The 16,215-nt window shown below is 31.9% G+C and overlaps 2 protein-coding genes across 7 annotated transcripts; both read right to left on the bottom strand.

Moving 5' to 3' along the window:
• Positions 1–5: 5 nt before the first annotated feature.
• On the bottom strand, positions 6–4,841 carry LOC133287431 (protein WVD2-like 5). Of its 4 annotated transcripts, none has more exons than XM_061485045.1 (10): positions 4,633–4,841; positions 3,768–3,813; positions 3,229–3,508; positions 2,899–3,144; positions 2,698–2,738; positions 2,504–2,575; positions 2,256–2,352; positions 2,086–2,157; positions 1,894–2,004; positions 6–881 (listed from the first exon to the last, which is right to left on the bottom strand). In XM_061485045.1, the coding sequence occupies exons 3-10, from the start codon at positions 3,496–3,498 to the stop codon at positions 399–401; spliced, it is 1,392 nt and encodes a 463-aa protein (XP_061341029.1). In that variant the 5' UTR covers positions 3,499–3,508; positions 3,768–3,813; positions 4,633–4,841; the 3' UTR covers positions 6–398. The 4 variants fall into 4 exon arrangements, with proteins under 4 accessions (XP_061341029.1, XP_061341031.1, XP_061341033.1 ...); XM_061485047.1 differs by lacking the exon at positions 4,633–4,841 and adding an exon at positions 4,341–4,352; XM_061485049.1 differs by lacking the exon at positions 3,768–3,813.
• A 6,176-nt stretch (positions 4,842–11,017) lies between these two features.
• On the bottom strand, positions 11,018–15,790 carry LOC133287424 (putative L-ascorbate peroxidase 6). 3 transcript variants are annotated; one of them, XM_061485038.1, is made up of 10 exons: positions 15,594–15,790; positions 15,371–15,479; positions 14,984–15,114; positions 14,176–14,246; positions 13,956–13,998; positions 13,777–13,873; positions 13,402–13,485; positions 12,895–13,016; positions 12,449–12,515; positions 11,018–11,369 (listed from the first exon to the last, which is right to left on the bottom strand). In XM_061485038.1, the coding sequence occupies exons 1-10, from the start codon at positions 15,751–15,753 to the stop codon at positions 11,267–11,269; spliced, it is 987 nt and encodes a 328-aa protein (XP_061341022.1). In that variant the 5' UTR covers positions 15,754–15,790; the 3' UTR covers positions 11,018–11,266. The 3 variants fall into 3 exon arrangements, with proteins under 3 accessions (XP_061341022.1, XP_061341024.1, XP_061341023.1); XM_061485040.1 differs by having other exon boundaries at positions 13,956–13,989; XM_061485039.1 differs by having other exon boundaries at positions 15,371–15,473.
• Positions 15,791–16,215: the final 425 nt, after the last annotated feature.

Raw genomic sequence — 16,215 nt, 5'->3', positions numbered from 1 at the left:
CACAACACAAACAGCTTGTTTATACCAATTGTTTAACAGAGCAATGCATGAACAAAATGTAATTGAACCACTGATGGCAAACATTCTCAAAATTTTCGCTAAAATATCAACTGAACAGACAAAAGTTGCATACTAAAAAAACATCAACTAGAATAACCTGGGAAATAGTTACATACGTTGCTGCAAGGAGGATATTGAATCATAAGGACAAAACCAGGAAGCTTTGGGAATAAACACAAAAGAAACAATGCTGCTTGGACAAAATGACATCACAAACCACAATGCAAATCTTCAAGCCTTCATTGTTAAATAATTTCAGTCAAATGCTTCTTTAATATTCACGAGATGAAACAATTGCTCTGATAGAGTTAATATTTGGTTCTGCTCCTGCTGTTTGCTTAATGCTCTGCCGCAATGGGTTCTTGTACCAAGGCGAGCTGTGGTTTCTCTTCAACGATTATATCACCATTATTCACATGAGAGTCTGCTTCACTCATCTCACTAGACAAGGCATTGTTCTCTTCACTCGCCGCAGCCATCTCAACTTTCTCTTCCCCAGTTGCATTGGACAAAGTGGTAACTTCTGTTGTTACAAAAGATAAGGAGGTTTTTTCATCATTCACTTCCTTAGATGAAGTCAGTGCAGTTGCTGAGTTGGATGCACTGATCTTTTCAGAAGCCAGTCGAGGAGGAAGGGATCTTCGTTGTGGCTTCTTTTGATGACCAGGAGTTATTCCTTTAGTGGGGTTACTCTGAGACACTTTCTCATCCAGACTTAAACGACCTTGCCGAGCACTGTTGCTAGTGTTTCCTTCTGACCCTGAATATGTTGAACTCTTCCTACGACCAAGCTTGGGAGATTTTGCTCTTGTAGTTGGTATCTACATTAGTAAGTCCAAAGGCTCAAGAATTTAAATTTCCGATGGCAAAGACCAAACTTGCTAAGTCAAAACAAGATCAAGGAAAATTATGTGCAAAAATGACAGGTTCAAATAGCAGAGCAAACAAGACTTCAATTCGCCAAAAGTAAGTGAAAAGCCATCTAGAACAACAAAACTAAGAACTATAAAATCTTTGCAATTAGATACAACCTAAAAATCTTGTAGACTGTGTTTCTAAAGTTAACTAAACCACCTAAATTTTAAAAACCACAAGATGTGTATGAGTCACCAAATTTAAAGGTTCCTCATGGATCTCAACGAAAGCAGGTAACTAATTTTGCGAAATTAACCATCCGATTCATCAATTGAAATTGAATTCATAATTAATGAACATCAATATATGTAGTATTTTGAGCTTTATAATATAATAGAATTATCTCTTATCTCACCTCCCTACTAATACAGGTCGGCTGGTCCAACAACCTCGAAAAATACAACTTTTACTACCAATGTCATAATTACATACTCAATCTCCACAATAATTTTTTTTGTCCATTCTTATATCCAGCGCTAAACTTTTTGGTCGCACAACTAAACAATTTATGCATTAGCTGGAAAGACCACACCTAGGAGATTAATTAATAGCTGTCAATGTAAGTTAATTTTTATATATTTAGTGGATACAAATCATTCTTAATCACAGGGTACTTAAGAACAAGCCAGACAATTAATTAGACAGACAATAATTGATGGAGTGATGTAGGAACAGTGAGAAGAAAGCTTCAATCAGCAGAGATTGCTCTTTCCAAATGAATTCAGAAAATCGTTGTCTGCTCTGACAATCTGAAGCCACACTAAATATGTGGGTGTGTGCACATCTATGCACTTGTGATTCACATAGCAACATAAACATACATGACATAAAAAAAATCCCAAAAATAATTAGGCAGAGAACACACACTGGGCTTGCATGCAACCAGACAGACAGGCGTGCACACACACACAAACTTACCTTCTTTAACTCCACCCTAGGAGGAGGAGGCTCCTGGTAGAAGCTTGGCATTGGAGTTGCTTTAAATGCTAGAGTCTTCCTAAGCATCTTAATCTCAGCTTCTTGCGTCTCCTATAAAAGAAGTGAAAGGTTGATGTGATTAAAAGGCGATATCTGCAAGTTACAATACACCCTAGATAACAAATATATCACCTTGGTTTTTGCTTGCAGGTTACTCTCTTCCACTTCCTTTGCATGAATCTTTTCCTCAAGCTTAGAGTAGAACTGGCCACCAAAATATCAATTTTTTTTTTTTTAAAAAAGCTTATTCAAAAGATACCTCATGGTAACACAAAAGGTGGAAGCAAGTAATAATAAGTTACCTCTCTTCTTCTGTGAGCTCGCTCACCACACTTGAAACTGAACCCATAATTTGGAAGTGTCCCCAGCCTAGGAGGTTTGGCATCTTCTGCAGTAGGACTTATATGTGGTTTAAGGATAAACCATAATCATACACTGCACCGCTCTCAATAATGAACTTACTAAATATAAAGAAATCCCCATTAATTCCCAATATCCACTCACAAGGAAGAAGAAACAACACTCAATGTCAATCAGAAAAAAAGGATACGAAGATGATTCTGCTTCTCCTTGAAGATTATGAAGGACCCCCTTCTTCAATAATTGTGGTCTAGTTTTCTCCCTATATCCAATAAATTGCAGTCCACAAGTCAAAAAAGTAAGATGATTTATTCTATATACCATATTCTTTCTTCAACTAAGATATGATGAAACATTCAGAAATAAATGCAAAGCATTACATACATTGGTGCTTCAGAAGATGCTGCATTAGACTTTCCAGGGTGCTGAGAGAAGGTATTAAAATTATCAGGAATGCCAAAACTGAATTTTTTATTACCCAAAACCAAAAAGATAAAAGAAGAAATCAAGGAGCCACAATTATCCGAATGCCTGATTACCTGTGTAAACATTTGGTAAGCAAACAAAGGTAACAACAAAGTTTACCTTGGACAATTGAGTTTGCTTGTCATTGAATGATCTGTTTTTAATAGACTGACTTGGGTGAGAGTCTAAAGCAAAAGTTCCATTTGAAACAGTAGATGAGGTCTTTTCATCTTTTCCATCTTCGCTCCTTTTTACCAAACTTGCATGAACACCTCTGGGAGTAGGGGCCTTTGCATTCTTATTCTTAATGAGACCCTTTCGTGCTCTTAACTTCCCTGTTTGATCTATGATTTTCAATTCCTCTTCCTAGAATTGGGACAATACATTAGAGATTCAAAAAATATAAATAAATTAATGGAACCAATTCAAGAAAAAAAGAAATCCTTTCACCTTAGAAATGGTTACATTGTTGTCATCTATGTTGTCATTTGATCCTTCCTTGATTTCTGCCACAGACAAGTTATCAGTTGCAGTGCTATCCGACTGGTTGAAATTTTCAAAATTTCCATTTGGAGCAGTTTCTGTAATTCCAGTAACACTGGGGTCTACATCATTTGAAACAACACCATCCTTTCCAGAATCAGATGGTTCTTCGTGAACACCATTTTGGTGGACAGCTTCGAGTCCAACAACAGGCGGAAGGTTACTTGGATCCATCATTCACGCCAAGCTACAAGTTACAAAGAAACAATGAACAGCAACTTAGAGATCATTCACGAATACAAATTATGTTGTTACAGAACAAGTTTTACCATTCATGCGGCCTTTATATGAAAAATTCATCTTTTTCCCTGTTAGCTGTGATGATTTCGAAAAGTATCTAAACAATCTTCATAATTTTTCTTTTATTATCCAAAGAACTAAAAGAGATTGATTATCATCATTCAGAAAATAAAATTCATCAGCATTAGAGTCTAATGGCAACTTACCCACTTGAAGAAAGAAATATAGGAGCGAGAAGGAAAAATAGTAGACCTGTGATGTGATGTCATGAGTTATTTACCAGTCAAAAAGTTGAAAGCAACATAACGCAATAATCATAATTCATAGGTTTCAATAAAATATGACATAAACCAATAATGTAGAGCACTCTAGTTAGATTAAAAGATGCATCTAATGAGAAATGAGCAGGGATAGGTGAGAACATGTGTTCGATCTTCCCCAATACGGTCGTTGGAAGGGGTTTAAAGCTTTAATCCTGGGACCCGTCCGAATTGGACTAGTCCCAAATCGATGAATCAATTGAAATATCTCAAAAAAAAGAAAAAAGATGATTCTGATCTCCGCTTGGTTGCCAAGTGCATGAAGACAAATTGAGAAGGAAAAAAAAAAAATTCCCTTCAATAAAAAAAAGGTAGCAAATAAGTGTAAGAGACTATTAGGCTTCAAATAATAGAGTCAAAGACCTGATTAAAAAGCTCTAAATCAACATGCATCTGCAGCATTTTCTTAGGTCTTAGCAACCAAATGAAAAAAAAAAAAAAACTCGGCTATGAACTAACATCATCAATATAGGGAAGTAAATCAAATCAGGGGATAGTGAAACAAACGAGAGTAGCATGCTCCATAGTGCTCCGATTCCCACACTCCCATTTCCAAGTACAAAACTTTCACCCACGAAATATCCCAATGAGGACAAAGCTCCATTTTGCGGCAGAATACAAATCAACAACAACACACTACACTACACTACAATCTTACTCAAATTAAAAAAAATGAAAAAGAGAAACACAAGCCATAAAAATAAAAATGAAATTTTGTTGAGTTCCCAGAAAGCCATGTGAGTGAAATTACCTGTGATATCAAAAGCTGAATAGCATTGTGAGTTGAGAGATCTGAGGGATGGAGGATCCGAGCCCGACCAACAAGATCCGAAAGATTCAAACTGTAGCAGTAGGTGCTGCTGTCGCTGATGCTTTATCTTTTTTTAAAAAAAAAATTTAATTCTTAAAAATAAATTTTTAGAAAAACAAAAGAAAAAGAGAGAAACAAATCGAGGAATATAAGGTTGAGAGAGTGAGAAGTGTAGCTTAGGAGACAGCGGTTTTTTTCTTTGAACTCCGAAATCCAAATGCTGAATTACAATTTCAATTTAATTTCAATTTCATTTTCCAGGTCAGGCCATGTCGCTTTCTCTGCTGTAGTCACACTATGTCAAAATCTACGGTTACATCAAGTTATACGGTTCTCACCAAATATTAATTATGTAACCATTGCGAAGTAGAAATTACGAAGTTTACGAGAGATGCCTCTAACCTTATTCGAGTTTGATTTTATTTAACTTTAATCATGACTTAACTCATTATTGAATTAGAACAGCTCTACTCAATATTTAAGCTAATCTAAATTTAACTGTTATGTATAAGTAAGTAATCAATTTTAATATAAGAAATATAAATTAAATAATTTCTTTAATATGCATTTTGAAACAAAATATTATGTTATTCAAAATTTATTCATTCAAAATTTTATTATGTTATTCAAAATGTATTCATTCAAGGGTATAACTCTTATAATTTATTATTAATTTTCAATTTTTTTTTGAAAAAATTGTCATTAAGCTTAGCCAATTCGAGTGTAACTCTAAATTTGACCTTAATCCTAGCTTAAAGGACTAGTCTTAAGCACCTTTAATACTAACTAATTATTTTCCTATAATTTTTGTTTTTCAGTGGAGAAGTTGAAGTAGATAATACATAAACTTCTACCAAAGGAGAAAATTACATGCACTTCTACTTTTTGTACATTATTTTCATCTGATTAAAATTACATGCACTTCTACTTTTTGTACATTATTTTCATCTGATTCATTGTTTTAAACAAAAAATTAATTTAAAAGAGTTTTAAAATAATTAATAAAAAATGTAAATAAACATTTTCAAATATCAATATCCTCGCCTTACTTTTTGGTGTGATGCAATTTATTATTTGCTTACATTGTTGCAATGTTTTTATAAAATATATACAATGCAATACTAGAAAGAGTGGTTATTTTATTGAAAAATATATTCTGTTGGTAATTTAACTACATGAGGTTTCTTAGTAAAATATTTTTACATTAGAATAAAAATAATGATATTTTAGTTATTCATTCAATGTTTGAAAAAAAAGGGGATTTATTATTTTTCATATTCTCCTACACACACATAAAAGTGTGTGATATTCAGATTTTTTTTTCTCTCTTCTCCTCAAACTCACATGGATTTCATACATTTTTATGTGTGTTTAGGAGATAAATTTATCTTATACAACATGAGAAATATTAAACCAAAATAAATAAATAAATAATATATTCATTTTTTCATAGTTTTTCATAGTTTTTTTTCATAGTTAATTACCAAATAATATATTTTAGAAAATAACCCCGCTTTTCAGTTTATTTGTTTGAGAATTTAATTAATTTGTACCGTTAATGCAAACAAATTTTACACTACACATTACTATTTACTACCTTCATTTTAATAAATTCTGATACCATATGAATTATTAATATTGAATAAAAATCCCCCCTAACACCTAAGTTTAGAAAAAAAAATTGTTTATTTATCGGAAATTTAATTGGTATGCATTGTTAATGTAAAATAAATTAAACTACAAATAATTATTTATTATCTTTTTTTAATTAATAAGAGAACGAAATAAAATTAATAATGATATATTGAAATATTAACAAATGTCAATATAAAGTTTTCTATATTGACAGTATATATCAATTAAACTTATTTGTTAAAGGCCGTCGTATCCTTTTTTTTCTCAAATGCTTTTTCCTTTTAACAAATTTGTATAGAAAAGGACATGTTATATTCAAATCAATCAAAAATAATGTTTATATTTATAAATCAATGATTAAAATCTCTCTCTCTCTCTCTCTCTCTATATATATATATATGTATTATATAATTTTTAAAATATATTATTTAATACTTTTCGAATAAATAACATAAGTCTATTTTAAAATAAAGGTTTATCAACAAGTACTCTTATAATAGTAATTAATGAACATTTAAGATTTCTTATTAAATATGTGTAATTAATTTAAAAAAGAAAATAATAATAGGCTTTTAAACACGAGTCTACTTTAGTATTTCTTTTAAAAAATTATAGATTTTATATAAATATTACAATTTGAGTGTTCATATTATATTTTGCGTTAAGAAGAATAATAAAAATATATAAATACTATATTTTGTGTTTGTGTAGCCACGGTGTGTATATTGAGTGTGAGTAGATGGAAAACCGACCAATTAGCGTACGCTGTCGGGGGCCCGAGGTCTTGTCTAAGAGTCAATAAATTTCTTCCTCTTTTTTTGGCATTCAAAAAAAGATTTCAAAGCACCATCCATTCTGTAGTACATAGTTCTTAATGCACAAAATGTTTTAAGGGTTTGTGTTTCTTTTTTTTCGCCCCATAAGAAAAGTTGCAGCAAATTATTAATATTAAAATATGGGATAGTATCATGGCTTAAAAAACAAAAAAAATCATGATTCGAACGTGTATCCTGATAAAAATAAGTATTGCTATATTTTTTCCCATCTACAGTGACAAAAGAAGTATATAACCCATGTTTTAATACAAAAGTTTCAAATTAAATTATTGATTTATTTATTTATTTAATAAAAAAATAATGATTTGATGTGACAAATCAGCCATGTTTGAATTTGCTAGATGTTTAGTTAAAGAGAAAATCATTTTTGCATCTGCAAAGAGTTAGTGAATTTTGTTTTTTTATCTCAGTGGCAAATATTTGCTCTCAGCCACTGCTGCTGAAAAATAAAGTCTTTAGTTAAAACACTTATATCAGGGTAGATGGGGACAAAATAACAATTTTTTTTTTTCTGAAATTAAACTAAATGGCATGTGTCATGAATTGGATCACCTCCAACTTTTATTTTCAAAATCAACCTGATCATTAAACCTGTTAAAGCGCTAATTTATTATTTATCAGTTTGATTATTTATGGTTGAATTATAATTAAATTAGTGATAGTTATGTATATATATTTTAATATTATATAACATTAAATAAAAAATTAGATAATATTATATGTTCTGTGAGATAAAAAAACAAATAATAAGAGGTTAAATAATAAATATATATTAAATATCACGTGTAATAAAAAAAACACATTATATTGCTTAGTACTTCAAAATTTTATATTGAACAGTGTGTGAAGCATTCAAATATACAAATAGTACAACAGTTAAGAGAATAGTATAATTGCAAGTCTTACATAACAAGTGAAACATCTAATCTTCTTATATACATAAACAATACATAAAATATTTCTTAAAAAAAACCTAAAGGTAATAAGCTAGGATGGGGGACTCTAGAAACTAAAAGTATAAAACAAAACAAAGGGGTCAGGCAAATAAAGTTGTTATGTTGAATATGTATATATAAAAAAAAGTTGTTATGTTGAACCAAAAAAAATCAGTGGAGATAAAATCCATAATCAATGCAGTTCTACCAGTCCTCAATAGATGTGATTTTTTATTTTTTTTATTTTAAATCAACATCATAAATTGAGTAAAAAGAAACGATAATTCAAACACCAAGACGATAAGTGGGTTCTGTCTAGGGTCCCAGAAGTAAACATCTACATTCATGAGCCATACATAGAACAGGGGAGAGTTAGGTCAGAGAAGCCTTAGTTTAACCAAAATTATTTGTTTTGCTTAATGGACTGGACGGTAATACCAGCATGATAAGACAGATATACTTTAAAGCCATGTTGGATAACACAAAGATAAGATTTGTGATTGTGTTGTGTCAAACAAGGTTTCTGTTTGTCTTGTGGTTCAGAGGTACTATCACCACCTGTGATCATGGATTGATTATTGCAGTTTTTTTTTCTTTAAAAAAATTACTTTTGCTTCAGTGATTTTTCATTGTTAGATATTTAATTTAGAAGTGAGCGCATACACTCAAACATGATAATTCAAATTAACACACACACACTAATATAGTTTGTAATTCAATTCAAACCAATCCTAGATTAGGTTGTGATGATAATTGTAAAGAACAGTAAGGATCAAACTCGTGATATTGAGACTATGATATTATGTAAAGAACCAATTTAATTCAAAAACTTAAATTATTAAATAATTCTATATTAATGATTTTATATTTCTATAATAATAATAATAATAGAAATTAACTATTACTATTAATTCCCCGTAGGGAAGGTTTTTTTGGGCACATATTAAAGCACCCATGGACCTCCCCACCCACCTATTTTAGATTCTTTGGTTTTCATTTTGTGCAAGAAAGCTAGCGTTCAACAAATAGAACCGCCAACAACAGTACTTACGCAAGGCATTTAAACTCTTCTCTTTAATTTTTTGTTCTTTTTTCTCAGTTCTATTTCTTCCTTAAAAAATACGTAAGATTCCAAGACAAGAGTTGAGCTTTTGAAGATTTTGGGGACCAGCATGTATGACAAAGAAAACTTGCTTGAGATGGGCTAAAATCCTATTTCACCTAAAAAAGGCATCATTTTTTTATGCTAAATTGTGTTCATTATATAACATGAAAATCTTAAAATTAAATATGATATGATCACGTTAAAACTAGATATGAGTTTACACCCAAATAAAAATAAAAATAAAAATATGAGAGGATAATTATTCTCTGATAATTAATATGTGATTTACTTGTGTGTCAATCCTAATCAAGATCTTCAAGTCAACGGTCTATATCCAATAATAGTTAGTTTGCCATTTACTACGTGTTATTAGTTCAGTTAATTACACAAAATAATTTCCTTGGAGATTTCACAAATTTTCGATATCGCCGCTCATTTTTCTTTTTCTTTCTCCCCCTCCCTTTTTAACACCACCAAGGCAAGGATCCAACTTTTCCCCCCTAATATTCTTTGAGATTTCCTATCTGTGGGACAATCACTTCCTATCTATCTTAATAGAGTATTCATATTTGGGAGCAAATAGTCGATTCCCATAATCAAACTATGGTACTTCAGTTTATAGCAAGAGTTGAATAAATGAAAAGAAAAGAACCTCGATTCGATTTTCAAATACTATATTTGGAAAGAGTTTAAACTTTAAATATCTTCTCCCCGACCCGCTCCGCATTCTAGATTAGTCTCATAATTGGTTCAAAGAATCAAAGTTTATAAAAATACCGGGAGAGTCAACTCGCCTCACAGAAGTATTTAGAGTTGGATTAATACAAAAAAAATAAAATAAATAGAATATTCATATTGAATTTTTCTAAGATACCCAATTTTTTCTTTTGAATATTAATATATGAATACTTATCATGATGACAAATTACACTTTATGAACTTCAAATATATTTATTGAAAAAAGAAAACTAATAAATGTTCAATAAATCATGCAGAATACTGGTACCTTAAAAAAATAAAATCAAAGTACCATGAAATTCTAACTTTTCAAGCCCTTAGTTGTTCAATCCTCTAATAATTAACCCAACAAACTGTATGATTGTTATGCTTGACTTTCTGTTTGTAAAATGTTAGGTTATCTTATAGTTAGCTCCTTAAAATATGACACAATGTGGCTTATTGGTAGAAAAAGTGGAATTTTTTTTACCAGTAGGGCTAAAGAATAACTATATTTAGAGTTGATCAAAATTTCAATATAATTGTTGAATTAAATAATATGGTAAAAATCATTTATTCATCTAAGAGTTAATAAATATACTAACTCATTCCGTAAAAAATTATGGCAACGCATTATTTTGCATTTTTCACTCCTGAAAAGGCTTCCAAAATAAGTATTAAAGAGCAACCAAAATTATTGAGAATCATGCTGTACTGAGGAGCTGTCGAGTTAAGGTGTATTAAGTAGATAGTGGCCCCTTGCCTCCCTAAAAAATTATCTTCTGCGTACAAGAAATCATTGGCCCCTCCTCTCCTTAAGCACTTAATAACCTAAACATTTTATTGATTTAACTTTTGAAATACTATTAGTGCTTCAATAATCAACCAAAGAAAGACCAATCAATATTTGTTATCCTCATATTTTATTACATATGTTAAGCCTTCACACATCAAGTTTTTTTTAGTTTTTCAATCGGTTTATCTTTCGGACTACATTCGGTTTGAGCATTTGTCAAACCCTATTAAAAGGGACAGCTCTCCCAAATCATTTTTTTCATTCTCAAAACTCGAACTCGAGATATCTAGTTAAGGGACCAGACTTCTCACTTCTTACCATCTGTGCCAAGGGTGTTTGGTTCATACATCAAGTTTAAATGACATGAAAAGTTAATGACTTGCATGCATGTACACAATGCATAGGTTAATTTTTTAGGGGTAGTAGATTTTGATGTTCAAAATATAATGCAGCTCCCAAAACTTCATGGCAACTTTACATAAACACTAGAACAAATCAATAAAAAGCAAGTTGCTCCTTGAGTGGAAGTTGGAACAGTCAACTCCTGAATTTATACGCTATTCCACCTCACACCAGAATTCACCAGCTTGACATACGCATTTTTGAAATCTTCAAAGAACATATTCTCATTGTCTGCGTATTTTTTAATCCATCTGTTCAACAAATAAAGTTCTCTTTAGTTATGCACATTAAGTTACACGGATAATTAGAAGAATCATATGCATGCCGTGCATCAGGACATTCTTTTCACGTGCAAGTGAATTTTTAGTCATTTATTAGAAAGACAAGAATCTTTTCAGCACCTCGTTTTTTTCTTAAATGGATAAAAGGAATCAGAAGTGAAACCTAAGCTTAACAAACTAATATAAGCACTTGAATAGACTTATGCGTTTGGCTCAGGATCAGGACCTTACTGATCAGATTTCAACTAGAACAGGAGAATTTAATGTTAACTATGTGCAAACTGATACCCCAGAGGCAAGGAACTTGTTTACAAGGGCAAGAAGCAATGAATCACGAATTATTCAGACAAATCTAACCAACTGAACTTAGGCTTTTTCACCCTTTTGTCCCTTATTAATTAATTAATAACTATTTTGCCCCTGATTCGAAACTATCTACCAATCTGCCCCTCTTTAATCGACTACCTTGCATTTTTAATCGACTAAATGGTCAAAACAGGCAAAAATGACTGTTGGGAGATTTAGTCGACTAAATCTCCCTATTTAGTCGACTAAATCTCCCAACAGACAACAAAGGAAAACAAGTCAGTATGATTTTTTAATCGATTAAGTAGGGAGATTTAGTCGATTAAATCTCCCAACAACCATTTAGTCGATTAAAAATGCAAAGTAGTCGATTAAAGAAGGACAGATTGGTAGATAGTTTCGAATTAGAGGCAAAATAATTATTAATTAATTAATGAGGGATAAAATGGTCAAATAGCCACTGAACTTACCCAATTACCAATTGACGAACAGTTTTTATCCTAAGTGTTAATTTAATTGATGGACTATTTGCATTAACTGTTATATTCTAGAGTCCTTCAAAAAAAAATAAAAAAGAAATGCTTCTCATTTTTAATTATTCTATCTGTTCATATAATTTAATCTTAAAAATATTAAAGGATTTATCACCTTTTTGTACTGAAATCTTAGTGCTTAGCAAAAAAGTGCAGTGGGGTCGATTTCATGTTAACAGTAGCACAAGAGGTTCGCAAAAGATAAAGAACCTTAAGCATTCATCATCCTCAACAAGTGCGTGATCTGAAGGAAGGCCAATCATACTCGACATACCACCTGTATAAAAGTAAACCAGCAGATGAAAATGATATTAAAAATTAATTAAAAATGAAAAGAACAAGCTAATAAATATTTTAGTCCTATCCCAAAATTGATCATGCAATCACAGAGATTTTATGTCATTCATAACAGTTTATTGGAAGGCAACTGACGTCAAAGAAACTGAAAAACTTGATTCGAACAATAAGATTCAGCGTAGACTGGACACAAATTATGTAATAATCAGTTGCTAAGCCCCAAGGCCTAACGTGCATTCAGCTCCTTCATTTCCTTATTGTTTTCATTAAAGAAGAATTGATTCAGAAAACAATTACTAGTAGCAGTTTTACTTAAAATACGAAAGCAATCATTTTAATGAGGTAAGCTGTTAATTTACCAGAAGACATCCATGGCTTCTCCAAAAGAATCTTATAATATGAATTGTCAAATGAAGTTGGGCTTCCAAAACCTTTACTTCCAAGAGTGTGGGCTCCAGACAAAGCTACAAGTTCTTGCGTTCTGTGAAAGAAAAGCTCAAAATGGATAACAATGAATAAGCAAAAGTAATTCTAGTAAACTATGCTGAAAAATTTATACCAATAACAAGTAGATTAGCATATGATCAATAATTTTTTGGCCAGTAAATCACTAAATTACTTGCCTTGTTACTCTGGTTTAGAAATAGGACTATGATAACATATCAGATTCAGTATGTGTGTGTAATGTTAAGATTCTCATGGTAAGTTACGGACAATCGGACAGCTTTTAGAGAATGGATAGCTGTAAAAGTATGACATAAATACCAAATAAATAATATTTTCTACCGCTGAAAATGGAAATTGCAGGCAATCACTCACCCTTACAAAACAAAATGCAAAGTAAAAGGGAGTTTCCTCATACTCACGAAAAACTTTTTCTCTGGAAGCATTTCTTCAAGTCAGAAGCACTGAGAGATTCCTCAGGAAGTCTTCCTTCAGGATCAGGCCTCCTATCATTAAAATGAATGGAAATATCGTTGGTAGAAGAAAAACCAGGTTTTCGTTGTTGTGTGAGAATCAATTAGTTAAATCCCCATGTAGCGGTTTTTTTTTTGTTTTTTTTCCCCTGTAAAATGATTGATCATTCTTTAAACAATAGCCTAAACATAATTCATAATTTGGTTAAATAATATTTTCAGAGAACCTAACACCCACTGATTGTTTGTCATCCTTAGGAGAAAAGACAAGTTGCTTGTCACGTCATATATACTAATTAGAGTACCAGATAATTAGCATCTTACTGCGAATCTAGTCTACCCAGTGAAACTTGGATAGGTGGACCTCCACATACTTCAACTGCTTCAGCTCCAGCCACAGCAATCACATCCGCCCAGGATACTATCAAAGGAACACTAAAATTTATTGGTCTCGATGGAATCAGCACTTACTATTAGCAGGAGTTGCTAGATAAAACAAGGACCTGGTTGGATAGCATCTATCTGAGTCTTTGCTTTCTGCAGAACCTAAACAATATGTGATAAGCCCACTGAGACACTATCTGGCAGTTAACATATAAGATATCTGTATTCATGACAAAGAAATTTAGAGTATAGAACATACAGTCATATGGAATTCTTCAAATAATAAAAGAAAGAAGGAGAGGAGGAAGATGATTGAGAAAATAGTGAGACGGAGCATGCCTTTACTGATTTTATCAGGCCAGCATTTTCAGGTCTTTCAAGTTCATAGACTATAGAACCATTCATACCACCTGCAACAACATGAACAGTGGGAAAAATACACACATTTTGCATTTGAGAAGAATAAGAAAATAATAGTCATTTATCTGAATTCTGAAAAGAATTAAGGACATACACTTGTTACTGTTGATGGCACTATGACCAAGAAAACATAATAAAAGACCACCCTGTTTCCTTTTTTAATTTCTTGGAATATGCCTTGTGAGAATTTAACCATACAAATCCAATTGATATTCAAAGGCTTGAACCACTACTGAAACGGAGTCGGAAAAGAAAATAGAAAATGGAAGACAAAGCGAAGAGACATAACTTTTCCACATTGATACTTAATACATAATGTAGGGAAAAGGTCACACGATGATTTTGTTCGAAAGGAATCAGCCATGAGACTTACTTTATATCTGAAAAACCCATCACCGCTTCACTAGAATGGCTTTGTCTCCGTGATAGCGATGATTAGTATTTTTCCTACACTACTCAAAATGCTACTACTGATATAGAAAACTTACAAGTTAGCAACATAAAATCAGATTTTAGTGCCAAATTGGGTGATCAAGAAAAGAAAGCATGTGGACTAGAATATGCAAGCTTAATTATTTCAGCCATTGCCATCCCTTTCCACGCAAGTATTTTACATCCATTATACAAGAGAGTCAAATTTCATGGGCTTTTGGTAGAAAACTTAAAAGGACAGTGCAAAAAATAACAGCATTTTGGAGAGATGATGTCCCTAAGATGAGATGTATACCTGTATTGTCATCGATTTCAAAGGTTCCAGCATCGTGGAAAACCAAACGAAGCACGCCTGCAGCCTTTCCCTTTGACAATACCTTCCTCACCTCATCTTTAATGAGAAGATATATTTTCTTTGTACCTGGCCTTCAGGGAGGGGTAAAAGCAGCACAGAAATTACAATACATCAAGCAAGCATGGTAACTAATGCAATATACAAAACTAACTAGATAGTACAGTACATATGATGAATCAATTTTAGACTGTCCAATGTATCCAATACATGAATGAAAATGTGCTTTTGCATTGTAATAGGTGAATAATTTTATTTTTATTTTTTTAACTTTTGCGTGTGTGTGTGTGTGTGTGTGTGTGTGCAGAATATGATAATAATGACACTTACTGCATCGCGTTGGCTCGGAGACAACCTATGATCTGACTTAGGGGAAGAAGACATGGTAACGTGGCTATGCATATTAGCCCTCTCCTCCTGCTAAATGAAACCGCTACATCTACCATTTACCAATTACCATCATTCAAGTAAATTACAAGCACAACAACAACAACAACAACAACAACCCTATCGCTATCCGACAGAGTCTGAGGTTCAAGGTTGCCTCACTCACCTGAAGAAGCATGGTCGTTGGGCTTGTCGGCGCGAAACTTGACCGTTGAGAAAGATGACCGTTGGAATTTGGCGGGAAAATTGATTTCGGGGTTGGCCTCCTCGCCTGAATTGGTGACGATTGAGCACTGCAGAGGATGGTTTGTGAGAGTCGAACTCATTATCTCTAATGGACTCCACACAATCAAACACCACTGTTCCCTCGGCTCCTTATCCTTCTATTTTCGTTTTAAAAATCATATCATTTTTAATGAAATTATCTCTCCTTTATTTTTTGTTTTATTTTTAATTTTATAAATTAGAGAAAATAACAAAACACATGAAAACATCGTAGTTTCGTTAAAAATAACACAAAATTAAAATGACAAACACTAAATTCTTTATTTTAAGGAAAAAAGTTTTATGCTTTTTAAAGTACAACCTTTTTATCTTTTAGTATTTAATATTATATCTTATCAATAGTACATAATTATAATTAATTTTTTTCTTTCCTCAATCATTTTAGCTAACATAAAGAAAAAAAATAACTTTTTCTATTATAATTATGTCTTACTGTTAAGACATAATATTAAAAATTAAAAATATACAACTTATATACTTTAAAGTATACAATTTGTGTTCTT

Source organism: Gastrolobium bilobum, unplaced genomic scaffold, assembly GCF_033153095.1.
Source record: "Gastrolobium bilobum isolate Gb01-03AN ecotype WA unplaced genomic scaffold, APGP_CSIRO_Gbil_v1 utg647, whole genome shotgun sequence".
Lineage (NCBI taxonomy): Eukaryota > Viridiplantae > Streptophyta > Magnoliopsida > Fabales > Fabaceae > Gastrolobium > Gastrolobium bilobum.
Note: the sequence above shows the minus strand (reverse complement) of the source record. Positions and strands in the feature narration are given on the sequence as shown.